The 20,452-nt window shown below is 52.5% G+C and overlaps 1 protein-coding gene across 4 annotated transcripts in view; it reads right to left on the reverse strand.

The window, feature by feature from the left end:
• Positions 1-79: 79 nt before the first annotated feature.
• The window catches only part of IL34 (interleukin 34), a 71,144-nt gene continuing 50,771 nt past the window's right edge, over positions 80-20,452 (reverse strand). For 3 of the 4 annotated variants that reach the window (XM_043898024.1, XM_043898025.1, XM_043898027.1), the window contains 6 exons: positions 10,779-11,177; positions 6,192-6,325; positions 5,313-5,390; positions 4,893-5,054; positions 931-1,063; positions 80-707 (listed from right to left, as the gene is read on the reverse strand). In XM_043898024.1, coding sequence (XP_043753959.1) covers positions 538-707; positions 931-1,063; positions 4,893-5,054; positions 5,313-5,390; positions 6,192-6,325; positions 10,779-10,806 — 705 coding nt within the window. In that variant the 5' untranslated portion in view covers positions 10,807-11,177 and the 3' untranslated portion in view covers positions 80-537. Of the gene's footprint in view, positions 708-930; positions 1,064-4,892; positions 5,055-5,312; positions 5,391-6,191; positions 6,326-10,778; positions 11,178-12,239; positions 13,878-20,452 lie in introns of those variants that run through there. The other variant, XM_043898028.1, reaches the window with a different exon arrangement.

Genomic DNA, 20,452 nt, shown 5'->3' on the forward strand with positions numbered 1-20,452 from the left:
CGCCCCGCTTCCTGCTTCCTGCACTTGGCAGGAGGGGAAAGCAGCCTTCTCCAGGTTCACCCTCAAAGATGCAAGCAAACCAAAACAAAGCGGTGTTTAATAGAAAAAATAAAAGAAACTATGGCAAGTCGTGGCATTTGGCGGCCATGCCCTTGTCCCAGCTTTGCTGCCCCCGCCCCGGCCTTGCTGAGCCGGGCGCCGCCCACACCCACCTGGTACCGCTCCCACCGCCTGACTCAGGAGAGGGTTGGCGCTGCCTTCGGGGACAGTGCCAGGAGCAGCCAGAGGCTCTGCCTTCATCGACCTTCAGGTGCCCCGGCCCCCGCCGCTCCCAGCGAGACCACAGGAGGGGGAGCTGCACGCTTCTCAGGCTCTGTCCTCAAAGGAAAACACTTCGGGGCCTCCTCTCCGGGAGATGCTCCCCACCACCACCCGAGATCTCGGGCCCAGTCCGTCTCTTGCAGCTCCTCCAGCTGCCCCCCAGGTCACCCTAGGCACCTCCGGGCAGGAAGCCTTCGCCCTGTGCCCTCAGCAGCTTCACTGAGCAGGGGGGCCAGCCGAGGGTCCCAGGACGCGGGGCAGGGAGGTGGAGGGCGGCTGGGGCAGAGGGTACAGCTGGGCGGCCTCAGACTGTGCCGAGGCCGGGCTGCAAGGCTGAGGCTGAGGCGCCTCACAGTCCTGCCAGTTCAGCACAGAGCTTTCTTTACCTGCGGGGACACACACAGACACACAAATGAGGCTGCAGGACTGGTCAGCAGCCCCTCACCCCAAGCGAGCCACACTGCCCTCCGTGTACCCAAGTCCATCTCCGCTCCCAGAAATGGCCTGTGGCCCTGGGGAGCAGAGGATGTGCTGAGGAGGGCCCCGGCCCTGCCCGGTGACCTGGCTCAGACCCCGGTACCCCAGCCCCAGCCCCTCAGAGCTCCTCACAGCAAGGGCAGTAGAGCAGCTCCATGACCCGGAAGCAGTTGTCCAGCAGCGCTTTGGGCCGCACCAGCTTCAGGCTTCCCGGCGCACTCAGGAGGTTCAACACTGCTTCCACCTGGGGGCTGACCTCCACGCCCTGCAAGGGAGGAAAGCTTTAGGGCCACAGGTGCCACCCTCAGCCGGTGCAGAGATCCCCAGAGAGCTGGCGGGGGTGAGGGTGGGGTGGGCAAACTCGTCCCGCCTGGAAAGAGGTGACCAGAACACCCAAGAGTAACTTCTCTCCTTCCTGCGGGCGCCATTTTTCCTGGCAGGGGCTCCCTCAATGCCCGTCACCCAAGCACAACACACAGAGGCTTCTCTTTCTTTTCCTGGGGGTGGCCAGACCACGAGGGGCTGGGGGCATCCTCGCTGCTCCAGCGCAGGCCTGGCCGCCCCTGCACGAGGAGTCCCCATCCCAGGGACACTGCCCCTCAGGTGCAGAGACCCACACCCACTCCAGAAAGAGGAGGCAGGACCCGCAGGAGGGTCAGTCGTATCATGAGGCCAAAGCAGGCCAACAGGGCTGGGTCTCCGGCTCCAAGCAGGTGGGCTCCTCTGAGTCCCACTTACTCTAAGGGGTCCAGTGCGGGAGGCATGGGCACCGTGCTCGGGACGGAGCGGGGCCCGGAGCTGCAAGAGCAGACACAGAGCAGGGGGGCTGTGGGGCCTGAGCTGGGCAAGGCCATTCATCAGAGTGAAGTGTGCTCCTCTGCCCCACGTCCCCCTAAAAAAGCTGTGAAAAGTGTTGGTCGCTCAGTCTTGTCCAACTCTTTGCAACACCTTGGACTGTAGCCTGCCAGTATCCTCTGTCCATGGGATTCTCTAGGCCAGAATACTGGAGTGGGCTGCCATGCCCTTTTCCAGGGCACCTTCCCTACACCAGGGATTGAACCCAGGTCTCCCGCATTGGAGGCAGATTCTTTACCAGCTGAGCCACAAGGGAAGCTATACCAAGTCCTTATCGCTGGCACCTGTGAATGTGAGGAAACAGGGTCTTTGCAGGTGTAGTTAAGTCAGGGACCTCCAGATGAGATGAGTCTGGGTTTAGGGTGGGCCCTAAATCTGATGACTGGAGACAGGAGAAAGGACATGGGACACAGAGGGAAAGGCCGTGTGAAGACAGGCGGAGGCTGCAGTGATGTGCCACAAGCCCAGAACCAGGGCCACCAGCACCGGAAGCTGGAAGCGCTGGGAAGGAGCGTCCTCAGCAGCCTTTGGGGGAGCGTGGCCCTGCTGCCCCCGTGATCTCAGACTTCTGCTCTTCAGAACCGTGACAACAATTTTTGTTGTTTTAAGCTACCGTGCATGCTAAGTTGCCTCAGTCGCGCCCGACCCTGTGCGACCCCATGGACTGCAGCCTGCCAGGCTCCTCTGTCCATGGGCCTCTCCAGGCAAGAACACTGGAGTGGGTTTCAGTGCCCTCCTCCAGGGCATCTTCCTGACTCAGGGATCAAACCCAAGTCTCTTATGTCTCCTGCACTGATTGTCAGGTTCTTTACCAGAAGTGCCTCCTGGGAAGCCCCAAGCGACTGGAAGAGAGGAGGCGCAGGCTCGGATTGAAGTGGTCAGTTAGTAGTGATCTGTGCTGGCAGTCCCAGAAAGCTAACGTACAAAGGCTTAGAGAGAGCAGCGAGGCTGAGAGGAGAGCCAAGAGCCTCGGCCTGGGAGGACCCACTACCCCAGAGACACGGGTCACCCGTGAGGGGGCCTCGGCCACCACCACTGATAAAGGCGAGATTCAAAACTGGCTCACCCTGAACAGCCCAGGTGGGCAGGGCCTCAGCCTACCCACGTCTCCTTCCCAGCCCCCAGAGCAGCTCCCTGGAGCTCCAGGAGCCAGAAACACTCCCAAGGAAAACTGAGGATGGAGTACGACGGTCCGTTCCCCAGGTCAGCATCCCCCTACCCTGCCCCCAGGCACAAGAGAGCTACCAAGGACACGGCCTAGCCTCCTGGCCTCTGCCGGAAAACAGAGCCTGCACAAAGGTCCAGGCGGCTGCAAAAGCAGGCGCTGGCCCCGCACCCTGAGGTCGGCAGGAGCTCATAGCTGGCACCCTGTCGGCTGTTCCTGCTGGGCAGCAGCTGGGGGCCTGGCAGGGGTTTACCAGGGTCCTAAGGAGGGCGAGTGGGCGTGCGGGGAGGGGGTCCCACAGCACACACACGGCCTGCGCAGACAACACAGTGATCCTGTCACCTTACTCCTCAGGCCCTTTGGAAGACATATATACCAGGCCTCAGATCAACACCGCTGAAAGGCAGCAATCAGGAACCCCTATTATCATTATTAATTAAACTCTCTTTACGTTAGGGTTCACTCTTTCTGCTGTACATTGGTGGGCTCTGACAAATGCAATTACAGCATCACGCAGAAGAGTCCATCACCCTAAGCCCCCTGTGCTCCGCCCACTTACCCCTCTGCCCTTCGCTTGTTCCTGAGCTGTGGAAACAGTGAGTGGGGCCAATGACTCACCTGGGCTTGCAGAGCCTAACAGGGTCTCAGTTGCATCTCTTGCCCCCAAAGCCGAGCCCATCACCCTGACCCCCACTTCTCCCACACCCTCCAGGACAAGCCAGGACTTTCCACGCGTTTACCTCCTCCTTTGATAGCTTCTGGCCATGCACACACATAGGCGCACACACACACACACCCTGCCTGCCACACCCCGCAATGCTCACCTTCAGGCACACACACACACACACACGCACCCTGCCGCCCGCACCCCCAGAATGCTCTTCAGGCACACACACACACACATACACCCTGCCTGTCTGCACCCCCAGAATGCTCACCTTCAGGCACACACACACACACACGCACCCTGCCGCCCATACCCCCAGAATGCTCACCTTCAGGCACACACACACACACACGCACCCTGCCTGTCTGCACCCCCAGAATGCTCACCTTCAGGCACACACACACACACACACACACGCACCCTGCCTGTCTGCACCCCCAGAATGCTCACCTTCAGGCACACACACACACACACACGCACCCTGCCTGTCTGCACCCCCAGAATGCTCACCTTCAGGCACACACAGACATACACACACACACGCACCCTACCGCCCGCACCCCCAGAATGCTCACCTTCAGGCGCACACACACACACACACACACGCACCCTGCCGCCTGCACCCCCAGAATGCTCACCTTCAGGCATACACACACACACACACGCACCCTGCCGCCCGCACCCCCAGAATGCTCACCTTCAGGCACACACACACACACACACGCACCCTGCCGCCCGCACCCCAGAATGCTCACACGCGCGCGCACATACACACACACACACACGTACCCTGCCGCCTGCACCCCCAGAATGCTCACCTTCAGGCATACACACACACACACACACACGCACCCTGCCTGTCTGCACCCCCAGAATGCTCACCTTCAGGCACACACACACACACGCACCCTGCCGCCCGCACCCCCAGAATGCTCACCTGCCGGCACACACACACACACACACACACGCACCCTGCCGCCCGCACCCCCAGAATGCTCACCTGCCGGCACACACACACACACACACACACGCACCCTGCCGCCCGCACCCCCAGAATGCTCACCTGCCGGCACACACACACACACACACGCACCCTGCCGCCCGCACCCCAGAATGCTCACCTGCCGGCACACACACACACACACGCACCCTGCCGCCCGCACCCCCAGAATGCTCACCTGCCGGCACACACACACACACACACGCACCCTGCCGCCCGCACCCCAGAATGCTCACCTGCCGGCACACACACACACACACGCACCCTGCCGCCCGCACCCCCAGAATGCTCACCTGCCGGCACACACACACACACACACACGCACCCTGCCGCCCGCACCCCAGAATGCTCGCGCGCGCGCGCACACACGCACCGGCCCCACCTGCCCGCACCCCCGCAGCGCTCACCCGCAGGCCCTGCTTGACGTCCAGCAGTAGCGTGTGCACCTCCTCCAGGTACTTCCAGGACGGGTGGCCCTCGAGCAGCACCTCCTGCACCCACTCAGTAGCACTGAGACTCACCAGGACCCACAGATACCGAAGCTCCTGCTGGCTCACCCGGGCCCGCTGCTGCAGGGACAGAGAAGCTACTGAAGCCCCGCCCCCAGGCCCGACGCCCCCCAGATTTGCCCTGCACAGGGGGTAGACCACGGGCAGCCCCCGGGGGTGGGGAGCAAGCTTGGGCCTGAGCCAAGGGTGGGCTTGCCTGAGGGGCCAGGAAAGCCTCCTGGCAGCGGGACCGGCCCAAACCAGTGAGCTTCCCTGGCAGGGCGCCCAGGGTGTCCCGGGAGGCAGGGGCCTCCCCAGTCCAGAGGAGGGGATTCTTACCAGCCTCGTGACGTTGGCTGTTCGGAGCACCCCCTCATAAGGCACACTGACCCTGTAGTTGATGGGGAAGTAGTGTTTCTAGGAAGATAAAAGAACAAAGGATAAGGTCAGAGTCAGAAACGGCTCAGATTCCCCCAGCCTCCCAGAGGAATCTGATGCAGGGGAAGAACCCCGGACCGGCCCTTGACAGCAGAGGTCATAGCAGTGGTCCTCCACAGAAAATATGTGCTTGGCCCCCAGCTGGGACAAAGATAGCTCTTTCCTCCAGGAAACAGGGAAGGATAGGTCCTCACCAGGCCTAGTCTCAGGCCAAAATGTGGGATGAGAGGCTTACTACTCTGAGAGAACCATCTCCTTTGGGTGAGGAAGATAACTTTTTTTTTTTTTAAGGAAGATAACTTTAAAGGATTTCTCTGAAACTTATCATAGTGATGGTTTCATAACTTTGAAAATGCACTAAAAATCAGTGAAATGTACACTTAAGTACATAAATTGTGTGGTATATGAATTATGTCTCAATATGTCTTCAAAGCTGTTGAAAAAAAAAAGGACCTATAGAGCCACATGCCACATGATTCACCCTAATAAAAGAATCAAACATTATAATTTCCAGGTCCTTATCACCCTGGTTAATAGTACATGTCTGGGCTTCCCCCAGGATTTCCTGCAATTCCTTCTCCCCTGGGGCCACGTGGAGGTGGGATCAAGGGTCAGATGAGAGGCGGGTGAGGGCCTGCGGACGGCTGGCAGGGGCAAGGACAGGCAGCGCAGCCCGGGCTCAGGGTGTGTGCGAGGGGCCGGGCGGGCTCGGGGCTGACGCCAGGCCAGGGAGGGGCACGGTCCCATCGGGAAGAGGACGCGGCGAGGGCCCGAGGGTACCATGTACTGAAGGCGGTTCTGGTACTGCAGCTTGTCCCGCAGGAAGCCAGTGACGGCGCACGCGTCGCTCTGGGTCAAGGGCCACGGCTCCAAGCCCTCATTTCCCAAGGCCAGGCCGAGGAGGATCCCAAGATCTGCGGGCCGCACCCAGCAAGAACACGTGAGCACCTGCTGCTTCACACTGCTCCTGCGGTGTGCGGTGAGCACACGCCTCCCTTCACGCACCTGTGTGCAGAGTGAGCACGCGCCTCCCTTTACGAGAGGACACGTCCTCACAGGCCGGGCTGGGGGCGCTGGGCCCCCAGGAGGCCATCCTAGCACTGGGCAGCCTTTCCCTGGGGCCGGGGCTCCGGGACAACAACTCAGACATGCACGTGCCGCCCAGCCCAGCCACTCCCACCTCGGCCGGGCAGAGCCCCCAGATCCACGGCCCGGGGTTGGTCCCCAGCCTCCTGCCTGCTCCTGCCCTGGGAGCGGGCACCCTCCTTTCCAGGGCAACCTCTGCCCCTCGTCTAGAACCAAGGAGTTTCCAAGGCCTGCTGCTGCCCTTTCCACGCAGACTCTGGAACTGTGGAGTCTGGTCAGAACTCTTCCAATGACCCCAGGGCGACCCGCGCCACTGTCCTCCCTGCTGTCTGACTCTGACAGGCCTCTCAGGTGCTGGTGCCAGCAGGCGTGTAGCGGCCCTTCCTGTGTGGTCTTTCTAGAACGCTGACCGAACCTCACTCAGGCTGTTTCTCTTTCCATACAAACGATCTGAACATTACCCACCTTCACCACTATGGGTCACTGTGACTTTAAAAACTGTGATTTCTGCATACCTGAACAGACTTAAAAATATATTTGAGAGAATCTACAACAAATAAGAACAAGAGTTCAATGGATCAGAGCAGAAAGAACAAAATATGGATTTGCAAGGGACATATCTGAAAATGAACCTCATTAATAAATTCACACTAAAACAATCAGATCCATGCTTCACCTACCAAATAGAAAATGAGTTGTTTTTGTTGCTGTTGCTTTATTTTAATAGAATAAAATTATTAGAGTGCTGGTGAAGTAGTGAGGCAAATGCTCTCATCTTGGAAAGCACTTTGGCAGTTTTTGTTATTGATGGACTTTAAAATATTCACATTTCAACCCACTAAACTTTAAAATTGTCCACACCCTTTGACCCATTAAACTCATTTCTAGGAATAAATGTGAAGGAAAACAAATGAGAGACACTGACTTCCACTGCAGTATTATTTTATAATAGCAAACATCTATACGTGCCCTAGATGTTCATTAATAATGAATCCAGTCAATAAAAATCACATTGTTAAAGAATACTTATGATATACTTTCATGACAAGAAAAATACTTTTGATATGCTTAGTGAAGTTTAAAAGAGCATGACTTGAATTCATTAACTCTGTGTGTGTGTGCACAGAAAATGCAACGGAAAGAAATGCACCAAATATCTATGGGATGTTATGTTCTTCTTTATATTTTGTAGGGTATATTCTACAAGTATTGCCTATTATTGTTATAGCCAAAAGCAGTGCTTTTTCCTTTCCTTCCTTTCCCCCCAGATTAGCCAGGCAGGCTGAGTCACCTCTTGCTGCAAGCAGGAATTACTGGCCGGACTTTCCCCACCCACCTCCCCGGCACTTGGGAACCCTTCTGTTCCTACACCTCCTGGGCCTGAGCTGGGGGCTTCACTGCCCACCCCAGCCCCACCCCACCCCTCACCCCCACTGCTCAGAGCTGTGCCCCCGCCCGGCCAGGAGCTCAGGTCTGCTCAAGCCTGCGCCCCTCACGGGCTGCAGCCCACCCGCGCTTCCCGTCGTAGAAGTCTGACCCCAGCAAGAACTTGCAAATTTGTAATCCATCTGGCACTTCCTGTCTCTCTCCCCTTCCCATGTTCTTGACCCAATAATTAGACCAAGGAACAGACAAACCGGTGTTTCCGCTTGCTCCCTACCTTGTCTCTACATCAGTCGCCCCCTCAGCTGGGTGCTCCTGTCCATCAAGATCATTCCTGCCTTGGGGTTTTGGCCCACACACTGCCCCTGCCCTGGCTGTCCTCTCGCACTGTAAGACCAAGACTCCTTCCCTCCCTGGGGCCTCCCCCGCCCGGACCAGCCTCTGTCTCTAGCACCATCTGGCCAATTTCACTCACTGTCTTGAGCAGACAAGGCAGCTCCCAGTGTGTGGATGCACAGCGCTCTGAACCCCAGCGAGGTCATGTTACTCAGCACTTTAGGGAACTGGGAGCAGGCATCTGGGTCTCCTGCAGAAGCTGGTAAAGGCCCAGAGTGCCAGGCCCCACCCACAGTACCTGATTCAGCAGGCAGGGTGTGGGGTGGGGGGCAGAGAATCTACACTTCTAACAGGTTCCAAAGTCAAGCTGATGCTGCTGGTCTGGTGACTGTGCTTGGCAGAAAGTGACAGGGCACAGACAGGTGTCCTCGGGGCACAGAGATGTCACATAAACATCAAAATTTCCGTCTTTTCTTTCACAATCAGGGTGTCTGTCCATACTGAATTTCCTTTCCAACGTGGCTGGCACCCTGTGGCTGCCCACTGCACCCCCAAGTGGCTCTCCACCTGCCCTCATCTGAGTCCAGTCTGGAGCCTTCAGGGCCTGCCAACGAGGCACACAGCAGGGACTTGCGGAGCCCCCAGGCTTCCCAGACTGGCAGCGGTGGGCGCCCCCAGAAACCCTACCCAGATGACCTGTCTCCTCCCAAACTGAGGCTCCCTCCAGCCCTGCAGCCCAGCTACCATCTCCAGGGTTAGGCTCCTTTCCCGCTGCCTCAACTCTGAAAAGCCGGGCAGCACACAGATAAGCAGGCAGGGGCAGCAGGACTGAAGCCTCACTGCCTATCTGCCTTCCAAGGGCAGGGTCTCTGCAACTGTTGTTAAGAGTCTCCAGCTGAACTCACCCTGAATTTAGGGTAGGCCCTAACTCCAATGACTGTGTCCTTTCAGGACAAGGAAAGGACACAGAGACGCAGAGGGAAAGACCCTTCACATGGCCTTCACAGAGCAGGGCAGCCTGGGGCAACGCAGCCATAAGCCAAGGAACACAAGGAGCCGCCAGAGGCTGGAAGAGGCAGCAAGGACCCTCCACAGAGCCTTCGGAGGGAGCAGAGCTCCGACAGCTTGATCTCAGACCTCTGACCTCCCAAACTGTGACAGAGTGCACTTCTGCTGTTTCACCAAGTTTGTGGCAGTTCATTAGGACAGCCAGCCCTTCTCCAGCACCCAGTCCCTTCTGAGCTCCTGATCCACAGCCCCCCACCGCAGCCGGCCCACTACCCCTGCGCTCCACCTCACGTGCCCTGCCCCTCTGCCAGGCCTCTTCATTCTCACCTCCATCTTCGAAGGGACCCTCATCACCTCCTGCCCGGAAGGATGGAACAGAGACTCTCCCCAAAGCAGAGGGACTCCCAATCCCAGCTCCCACCCCAGACCACGCATCTTCCAGGGCTCCCTGCTATCTCATCAATCAGGCGCCCTTCACCCTGGCTCCCATGGCCTCAGCCTCCTGAGCCCAAACGGATGCCCAGCCTGGCCTCTCGCCCCCCCTGCTGGGCCTCTGCGCACGCTGTTCCCCTCCCTGGAAGGAGCGCCATCCTCACCTCCCCAGCTTTAAGGATGCGGACCCACCCGCCTCTGAGACCATTTCAAGTGGCACCTCGCTCTGCTGTTTCTCCTGCTCCCCCTGCTCCTCATGACTTGGAAAATTCCAGAACACCAAGTCTGGGCCCTCCCAGCCGTTCTGAACATCCTGACCCTTTGCAGTGCCCTCCACAAGGGCCGGGGAGGACCCAGCTCCTCAGCGCATCCCTCGGAGGATCAGAGCCCAGACCTCATGTAAACAGCACATGGCTCCCAGCAGCTAACTCCATGCCAGGTATTAGAGACGCACAAGATAGCCTAGGTCCTTGTCACCATGGCAGTGCCTCTCCAGTGGGCATGTGGGTGGCACCAGAAAAAACATGTTGAATTTGAGTCGATTAAATTGAATCCTGGAGTCTGAAGGGAGCTTGGTCTGGCCTCCCACCAGCAGGCTCGATAGGCTTCTAGATTCTTTTTCTTTTCTGTCCTCATTTCAACTATTTTTCTTTTTCCCAACAACACTGTTCTCTTCCTGCCTTTTGATTTAGCTTTGCACGGAGGGAGAGGCAGAGGGACAGCCTGCACTTCTGTCATGTGTCTCAGGGCCCAAACAATTTCATAAGCCCCCACCCCGGCCTGGCCACCCCCAGGGAAGCCAGAATCTCTGCACCGTACTCCGCAGCACCAGTGAGTCTGGGCAGGTGAGACCCTGCCTCCCACCCCGAGTGCCTGTCCTGTCCCCGTGACCCACTGACTGTGCCCACCCACTCCAAGGCTCACAGCCACCATGCCTGTCTGAGCTGGAGATGGGGCAGACGGCGTGGGAGTCCCTGAGGGTGCCTGCCGTTAAGCTGGGAAGCATCTCAACTTCTCCCCAGGAAGAATGCCCTGGTTCCCGTGGTTACAGCAGAGTCCGGCTGTGGGCCAAGGCCTCCCCGGGCAGTCCCCACGGGCCCCCCAGCCCTGCTGGGTACTCACAGCGCAGCCAGGCGAATCCCTGGGGCATGGTGGTGCGCTGGGTCTCGCAGAGAACAGACGTGCGTCCCCAGAGGTGTGTGTGCTCACAGAGGCCCGAGGAGGGTCTACATGGCCTCAGGTCAGCAGAGGGAGCCCGGAGTGAGGAGGGCTGGCCTCGGGGGAGTGGCCAGGTGCTGGCAGGTGCTCCGGGCAGGGCTCACCCTTATCTGCCCGGCAGTGCGGAGGGCAGCCAGTGGGCGGCGGTCGTGGGTCCCATGGCAGCAAGACCTGGCTTGAGACGGTCGCCTCGGGGTCTTCCTTCTGAGTGGGAGGAGAGTCTCCCGCAGGCCCTGGAATCTGTGGCTGGCTTGTGCTTTCTCTGATTTCTCCGTCTGCAGCTGCTCAGTGTGAAATCTGGCTCTGGAAAGAGAAAGGAGGAGAGAAACCGATTATGTAAGAGTGGTGCTGCCACTCAGCCCCCAGCCACAGGCACGCAGAGCCTACCGCGCGGGTGGCAGCCACGGCCGGCTGGGCCCACGGGAAGGCCAGAGGCGCACCGCTCAGATGCAGGACGACAGGGCATCCACAGGACAGCCTCAGTCCAGGAGCAAGTTCAAAGGATACAGGCGGACGGCCCGGGGCCAAAACAAAAGCAGGACCAAGAAATGAATGGGCTGTGTGGGTTAAACCCCGAGAGATTCCTGAGGGGAGATCATAGATAAACTAGATGAATGATTTAGACTGCAGGGAGATTAAAAAAAAAGAAAAACAGATCATTCACCCCTCTACTCACTTTCAGGCTTAGTTCCATTCCCACATTCCAAATCTGCCTCCCCAAGTATGGAGTGCCCAGTTAAATTTGAATTTCAGATAAATGATACAAATTTTTTTTAGTATAATTATGTCATGAATGGGGCTTCCCTGTTAGCTCAACTGGTAAAGAATCCACCTGCAATGCAGGAGACCCCGGTTTGATTACTGGGTTGGGAAGATCCCCAGGAGGAGAGCACGGCAACCCACTCTAGTATTCTTGCCTGGAGAAGCCCCATGGACAGAGGGGCCTGGCGGACTACAATCCATCAGGTGGCAAAGAGTCAGACACAACTGAAAGACTAAAGCACATTATACTACAAAAATATTCACTGCTTATCTGAAATTCCAAATTAACTGGGAATCTTGTATCTTCATTTGCTAAATCTGGCAACCCTATTATAAAAATGCTGTGACTTTTTCTGAGTGTTCACTATATGGTAGGCCCACAGCTAAGGCCTTTATACTCATTAAATCCTCACAACAACCTTATGGGGCCATAAAGCTTCATTTTATCAATGAGGAGCTCAAAGCCCAGAAAGGTTAAGACACTTGTCCAAGGCCACACAGCTTGTAAGAAGAGCAACAGGAATTCAGCCACAGCCAGCTAGTGAGTTACAGCTGGGTATGGGGCTCGGGGCTTTCACACAATCACCATCGTTTATCCCTCACCCGGCTCTGTGAGGTATGGGCTGTTGTATCCATTTTGCAGATGAGGAAACTGAGGCTCTGAGACGCTGAGTTGGCAAGTGACAGAGCCAGCTCTGAAATTCAGCCTCTGATTCAGTTCTGTTCCACCCTGTTCCCTTCTCCCCATTGGGGAGATGGCCACAGGCTGCTGGCATGAGGGGAGAGCATGTGTGATCTGGGGGTCTTCTCCATTGTGACATCCATGGCTCCTCCACAGCGTGCTGGATGGGCCGACTCACCCGTGGCGCTTCCCTGCAGGCAGGAAGGGCCTCACGAGAGAACACAGGTGTCCGTTCACCCCGTGTGGGAGAGCACCCCTGAACCTCCTTCTACGACCCACACTGGTAACTTTCCTGCTGCCACAGCATCACCACAAATACTGACCAGGCTGAAACCTTTTGTCATCATTGTGTTTGCTTTATTTAGGTTTACTGAGGTAAGAACTACCCATAGCAAATTTCACCTTTTTCTAGCATACAATTCTATGGATTTTGACAAATGCACAGAGCCACGCAGCCACTGTAATAATCAAGATGTAAAACATCTCCATCCACCCAGAAGGTTCCCTCCTGCCAGCCTACGGTCAACCACTCCTCCCGCCCTGGCCCCAGGGTGGGAGGAACTACGCCTGTTCATTGACCAGCAGTTTTGCTTCCAGAGAGCCTCATAAATGCAATCACAGAGGGCGGTCTGTGTCCCTTCCCTTAGCTGACTGCCATCGGGGGCTTAGCCGGGATGCTGCCTGTCTTGGTCGTTTGTTCCCTTTCCTTGCCAAGTAGTGCCCCACTGCACAGCCTCTGCTCACCAGCTGAAAGGCAGCTGGCTTGTTTCCCGTTTCTGATGATTGAGAACACAATGAGGCTCCGTGGACAGGTTTTGGTGCGGATGGAGCTTCCATTTCTCCAGGGCCGCCCTGTAATCTGGCGGTCCCGCAGCCCTTCAGATACCTTGGCCCTGCATCCTGTGCACCGGGGCCTGGACGTTGCTTCCTGCTCCTGTCCTGCTCCCACCACCAGAACAGCCGCGGATCCAGACCTCCTACACGCACGCCAGAATCTGCCTCTGCACCCCATCCATGCCCCAAAACTCTCCCAGCCAGCTCCTCACTAAGATATCTCTCAGAAATCTCTCAGAAAGGCTTCTACCATGTACCCTGGGCCACCAGACTGGGATGAAGAAGCTGAGAAAGTGAGAAAAGGGGTCATGGTCACATTCAGGCCACACCGCAGAGCCCTGGCCCTGGGTGCCACCCACTGAAATGGGAGAGATGTGTGGAAACCAAGGCAGGCACAAAGCGGGCGCTGCCTGATGACACAGAAGCCGGACCCTTCTCTGGGAGGGGGAGGGTGCCACGGAGGAAGTCACCTAAGAGAGGAGCCTTGCTGAACCCTGGGAAAGCACAGGGTGTCTGTCTGTCTGCCTGCCTCTCTCTGCTGAGGAAGGGGACAGGGAGGAGTTAAGAATCGCCTCTGCCTCCCCAGCCCCACTCTACCCAGGGGCTTAGAAGAGTCCTATGGAAGCTCATGCAGAGAGAACTTGGACAAGAAAGCAAAAGTTGGAGTATCATTTTACATAGTTCAATAGCAAATAGCATTTTCAAAGTCACAGTAGCAAGTCAAAAGTGAATGTTAATTTAACAGAACCATGACTTATGGATCGTGGAAGGACAAAGGGCCTGGGGAGGGTGCGTATGTGTGGGGAAGGGAGGGAAGCAGTGACAGGGAGCCACACGTTCACTGGGGGGAAGTCAGCAGACAGTGCCTCAGACAAAGGAGCAAGATGAACATGTGAAAATGAAAGTCGAAAAAATAAAAATAAAAAAAAGAAAGTGAAAGTCGCTCAATCGTGTCCAACTCTTTGCGCCATGGGATTCTCCAGGCCAGAATCCTGGAGCGGGCAGCCTGTCCCTGCTCCAGATGTATAACTGAGTCACTTTGCTGTGTGCCTGAGGGTAACACAAAATTGTAAATCAATCATACTTCAATTTAAAGGCAGAGAAAGGTATGGATGCCGGTGCGTGTGAAGAACTAGGGCCACTTTTGCCACAAGTCTATTACACCAACACAGAGCATCCTTCTTCCCAAAGAGGCTTGGCCTGACCTGAGACCCAGGGCACAGAGAGCCGGACCACCTGCCGCATCTCTAGGCAGGGAAGGGCCACAAGGGCCTCAGAGACATGCCTTGCAACCCCCTCGTCTAGATATGAAGAAACAGGGCTGGCAGAGGGAGCTGTCCTAAGACTAACACCCAGTCCCACCTCCTCCTGTGAATCAAGCCATTCTGCCCTTTGAGAATGTGGGGAGGGATACTATAGCACCTAGCAGTCCTGAGCAGTGAGTCACACACGCTCAATTTAAGGAGGAGGAAGAAGAAAAACAGGACTGAGTTTAAGCCACGGGGAAAGAAAAAAATAAATAAATAAACAAAAGCACAAACAGGAATGATTTTCTTCTGTTTGCTCAGGGTTTATATTTCTGAATAACATTTCACCCACCACCTCTGTTCTACCAGTGAAGTGAGGATTCTAGAACCAGGGCACATGAATTACACAGGGTCCACTCTTGGCCACATCTGAGTAGTCAGTGACATCCAGAGATGTGGGCTGAGTTAGACCCTGCCTGGCCCCTTGGCTCCCATTCCCTGTTCAGTAACTACAAGTCCCATCTGCAAGGGAGGCTCTGTTTCTACCTGCTTTGGTCTGGGCTGGGCCATGTGACTTGCTCTGATCAATGGGGTGTGCCTGGGCTTCCGGCTTGTCCTCTCTTGCTGCTGGGAGGGCTTCACATCGTGTAAACAATTACAGGCTAGCTTCCTACAGGAGGCCCCAGGCATCTGAATGAGACCATCCTAAACTAGTCCATCTGGCCCCAGTCAAGTCAGCCCAGAATCCTAGCCACCCCACAGAATCATGAGAAATAGTCAATGTTTGTTTATTTTCAACCACTAAGCTTGGGGATAGCTTGTTACACAACAGAAGATAATTGATAAAGTCTGGAAGTGCATCATCTCTGCAAATGTTCTATAAAAATCCCATCAAGTCGAATCCAAAGCATCTTCTGGGAGTGGTTCCCGTGGCTTCTCTCCTCTGAATGAAACGCAGAAGGCTGTTGGCAAAGGTGTGCTTTCACTGCCCTAGGGCCCAGCTCAGAATCTTCTATTGGAAGATGAACTCTTTGGAATTCTGTACTAATCAATACTTTTGCCCCTCTGCTATATTTGATGTATTTTTGAAACAGTATTATAGCATTGTTAAACAAACCAAACAAGGTAGAATAGAATAGTATAATGGACCCTCATACAGCCATTGTGAAAGTCACTCAGTCATGTCTGACTCTTTGAGACTCCATGGACTATAGCCTGCCAGGTTCCTCTGTCCATGGGATTCTCCAGGCCAGAGAGTGGCTACTGGAGTGGGTAGCCATTCCCTTCTCCAGGGGATCTTCCCAACCCAGGAATCAAACTCAGGTCTCCCGCATTGCAGGAGGCTTCTTTACCAGCTGAGCCACCAGGGAAGCCCCATATAGCCATTATTCAGCTTCTAAAATTATCAACACTCTGTCATTCCCATTTCACCCATCCTCTAAATTTTGCCCTAGAGTATTTTAAAACAAATCCCAGACATGCCATTTTACCAGTGTGTTAAGATTTTTTAAAGATTACTATTATTGCATATTTCCAAACCAATAATCTCTTATATTGGGCTTCCCAGTGGTTGCAGATAAAGAACCCGCCTGCCGATGCTGGAGACATAAGAGACACAGGTTTGATCCCTGAGTCAGGAAGGCCCCCTGGAGGAGGGCATGCAACCCACTCCAGTATTCTTGCCTGGAGAAGCCCATGGACAGAGGAGCCTAGTGGGCTACAGTTCATCAGGTGGCAAAGAGTCAGACACAACTGAAGCTACTTAGTATACACACACAATCCCTTATCATCTAACACAGAATCCATGTTCAAGTAAATGCACATATATAAACCCCACAGTTAATTTACTACAAAGGTTCAAAGAACTTACAACAGAGAAAGGATAGTTTCTTTAATACATGGAATTGGGGGGACTTCCCTGGTGATCCAGTGGTCAGGAATCTGCCCTGCAACGCAGGAGACTCGGGTTTGATCCCTGGTCGGGGAACTAAGCTCCCACATGCTGCAGAGAAACTAAGCCTGAGCGCCACAATGAAAGATCCCACGTGACTGCAACTAAGACCCAACGCAGCCAAATAAATGAAATTTTAAAAAAAGAAATAAATGGAGCTGGGAAAACTGGACAGCCACATGCAAAAAAAAAAAAAAAAAGAGAGAGAGAGAGAGAGAAACTACACTACTATTTCACAGCATTCACAAAAGTCAGCCCAAAATGGATTAAAGATTTGAATGTAAGACCTGAAACCATAAGACTCCTAGAAGAAACCATAGGTAGCATATATATATTTTAATCTATTTGTTTATTTGGCTGCATTGGATCTCAGTTGTGGCGCGTGGGATCTCACCGCAGCAGGCGGGATCTTTTATTACAGCAGACTCAGTGGTTGCAGTGAGCAGACTTAGTTGCCCCATGGCAGGTGGGATCTTAGTTCCCTGACCAGGGCTGAACCTGAGTCTCCTACGTTGGAACGCAGATTCTTAACCACTGTACCACCATGTAAGTCCTGTCAGTATACTCTTTGAAAACAGTTTTAACAATATCTTTCTAGATATGTCTCCCCTGGCAAGGGAAATAAAAGCAAAAAATAAACAAATGGCACGGTGTCAAACTAAAAAGCTTCCACACAGCAAAGGAAACAACCAACAAAATAAAAAGACAACTTGCCGAATGGGAGAAGATATTTGTAAATTGCATATCCACTAAGGGGTTAATATGCATTACAAAGAATGCATACGACTGAACAACAGTTAAACAACCTGATTGAAAACTAGGCAGAGGATGGGACTTCCCTGGCTGTTCAGTGGTTAGGGCTTTGTACTTCCATTACATGGGGAGTGGGGTTGTTCCTTAGTCGGGGGACAAAAACTCTGCATGCTGCCCAGTGCAGCCAGAAATTTTAAAAAAAATGGGCAGGGGAGCTGAACAGACATTTTTCCAAGGAAGACATACAGATGGCCAACAGGCACATGAAAAGATATTAAAACCACAGCAAGATACCATCTCACACCTGTTAGAACTGCTATCATCAAGTAGGCAAGAAACAACAAGCCTTGGGGAGGCTGTGGGAAAAAACCCTCATATACGGTTAGTGGAACTGCAAACTAGAGCAGCCAGTATGGGAAACAGTAGAGAGGTTTCTCAAAATATTAAGAACAGAACTACCACCTGACATAGCTATTTCACTTCTGTGTGTTTATCCAAAGAATATGAAAACATTACTTTGAAAAGATACATACACCCCTATGTCCATCACAGCATTATTTTAAACAGCCAAGATATGGAAATAACCTAAGTGACTATCCATGGATGAATGGATAAAGAAAATGGAATATTACTCGGCCATTAAAAAGATTAAATCTTGGGAAATTCCCTGGTGATCCAGTGGTTGGGACTCTGTGCTTCCACTGCAGGAGACATGGGTTCAATCTCTGGTCAGGGAACTAAGATTCTGCAAGCCTGAAAACACAGCCAAAAAATTAAAAAATAAAAAGATGAACTCTTACCGTCGTGACAACATGAATGCACCTTCAGGGCATCATGCTAAATGAAATAAGTCAGAGAAATATACTATATGATTTTGCTCACACTGAATTTACAAAACAAGTGGAGAAACCAAACCGAACAAAAGCAAACATGTAGATACAAAACAGAGTAGTGGTTACCAGAGGGGAAAGGGTGAGAAGGGCAAAATGAGCAACATATGGTATAAGTGTATGGCTGGCAACTGGTGGTGGGATGAAACTAAATTTTTGGTAGTGAGCAGGCTGTGGTGTATATAGAAATAGAAATATAATGTTGTACACATGAAACATATACTCACACACCAATGTTACCTCGATAAAAAGATCAATTTAAAAAAGAATCCATATTCAATTTTCCTTAGTTATTTAAAAAATGTCTTTTTAAAAGTTGCCTTATAACACTGAAACATACATATTACCATATGCAAAATAGAAAGTCAGTGAGAATTTGTTGTATGACACAGGGAGCTCAAATCCAATCCTCTGTGACCACCTAGAGGGGTGGGATATAGGCATATCTATGCCTGATTCATGTTGATATAGGGCAGAAACCAACACAACACAACAATATTGTAAAGCAATTACCCTCCAATTAAAAATTAAAAACTTTAAAAAGTTGCTTTATTCATGTGAATGTATGGCAAAAACCACCACAACATTGTAAAGTAATTAGCCTCCAATTAAAATAAATTTTTTTAAAAGTTGCTTTGTTTGAATCAAGAGCCCAGTAATTTGGTCCACTGATTGATGTGTCTCTATGTCTTTTTCCTTTCTTTTATTTTCTAAAAAATATTAAGATATAAATCCTTAAAAAAAAAAAAAAAAAGATATAACTCCTTGCAATCTGCAAGGAGTCCAACCAGTCAATCCTAAAGGAAATCAGTTCTGAGTATTCATTGGAAGGACTGATGCTGAAGCTGAAGCTCCAATACTTTGACCACCTGATGCAAAGAACTGACTCATTGGAAAAGACCCTGATGCTGGGAAAGATTGAAGGCAGGAGGAGAAGGGGACGACAGGATGAGATGGTTGGATGGCGTCACCGACCCAATGGACACGAATTTGAGTAAGCTCCTGGAGTTGGTGGATTTGCATATTCTGGACATTTCATGTAAATAAAATCTTATGTGATCTTTTGTGACTGGCTTCTTTCACTTAGCATATTTTCAGGGTTCATTCATCTTGTAAACTGAATGTTTGTGTTCCCCTCCCCCGCAAATTCCTATGTTGATACTCTAACCCCCATTGTGATGGTATTTGGAAATGCATCTTAGTGAGGTAATCAACACTGGATGAGATCATGAAGGTGGGGCCCTCATGATAGGATTAGTGCCCTTAAAAGAAGTGACTGACCAGAGAGCTTGCCGCGGGCTCTCCCTCTCCGTGATCCCTTAAAGAGGCAGTCACATGAGCACACATCCAGAAGGTGGCTGTCTGCAACCCAAGAGGAGAGTCCTCACCAGAAACCAACCAAGCTGGTACTCTAATCTTGGACTTCAACCCCCAAAACTGTGAGAAAATAAATTTCTGTTATTTAAGCCACCCAGTCTATGGTATTTTATTATGGCAGTCTGAGTAGGCTAAGACAGTACTTCAAATCATTTTTTTTAAATAAGGGTAAAACATTTTATTCCCTTAAATTTTTAATAAATTTAAACAGTAAAATGAAAATTCACACGCAGTTTCCCTGTTTACTCTCTGCCTCCCTCCTCAGACGGTAAAGCATCTGCCTACAATGCAGGAGACCTGGGTTTGATCCCTGGGTCAGGAATATCCCTTGGAGAAGGAAACAGCAACCCACTCCAGTATTCTTGCCTGGGAAATCCCATGGACAGAGGAGCCTGGTAGGCTGCAGTCCATGGGGTCACAAAGAGTCGGACCCGACTCTTTGAAAGTGAGTGGCTTCCCTTTTCCCTCCCCTACCTGCAGTGTTTAGTCTGGCTCCCTTTCTGTCACCCTTCTCACACAGGCACAGGGTATCCAACTAAGAAAACAAAACTATGCCAAGTACATGGAGACATGATGAAGGAAGGAGGTGACCTGCATCCACATTCAAGGTGAAACTGGGAAAGCCTACATTTTCTGGGCCCCAAACAGTTTCATTAGTCAAACTGAAAAGAAAAAAAAAATCCCTGGACCAGAAGTTTCAAAGCTCCCAGGACCCCCAAAGAATGCCTTGAACTCCCAAACTCCGAATTTATACCCACCCCCCACCTTCTTTAGATAACCATGCTTGTTTTCTATGTTTGTGAGTCTGTTTCTGTTTTGTAAATAAGTTCATTCATATTTTAGATTCCACATATATGTGATATCATATGGTCTTTGTCTTTCTCTTTCTGATTTATTTCACTTAGTATGATAATCTTTAGGTCCATCCAGTTGCTGAAGATAGCATTATTTCACTTTAATGGTTGAGTAGTATTCCATTATAGGTCATTTTACATATAATTCCATTGTATACATATGTATATATAAGATAAAAATTCACAAGCAATCTCCCTATTCACTCTATGTCTTCCTCCCCTACCTGC

This window comes from Cervus elaphus, chromosome 4 (genome assembly GCF_910594005.1).
Source record: "Cervus elaphus chromosome 4, mCerEla1.1, whole genome shotgun sequence".
In the NCBI taxonomy this organism is placed as follows: domain Eukaryota; kingdom Metazoa; phylum Chordata; class Mammalia; order Artiodactyla; family Cervidae; genus Cervus; species Cervus elaphus.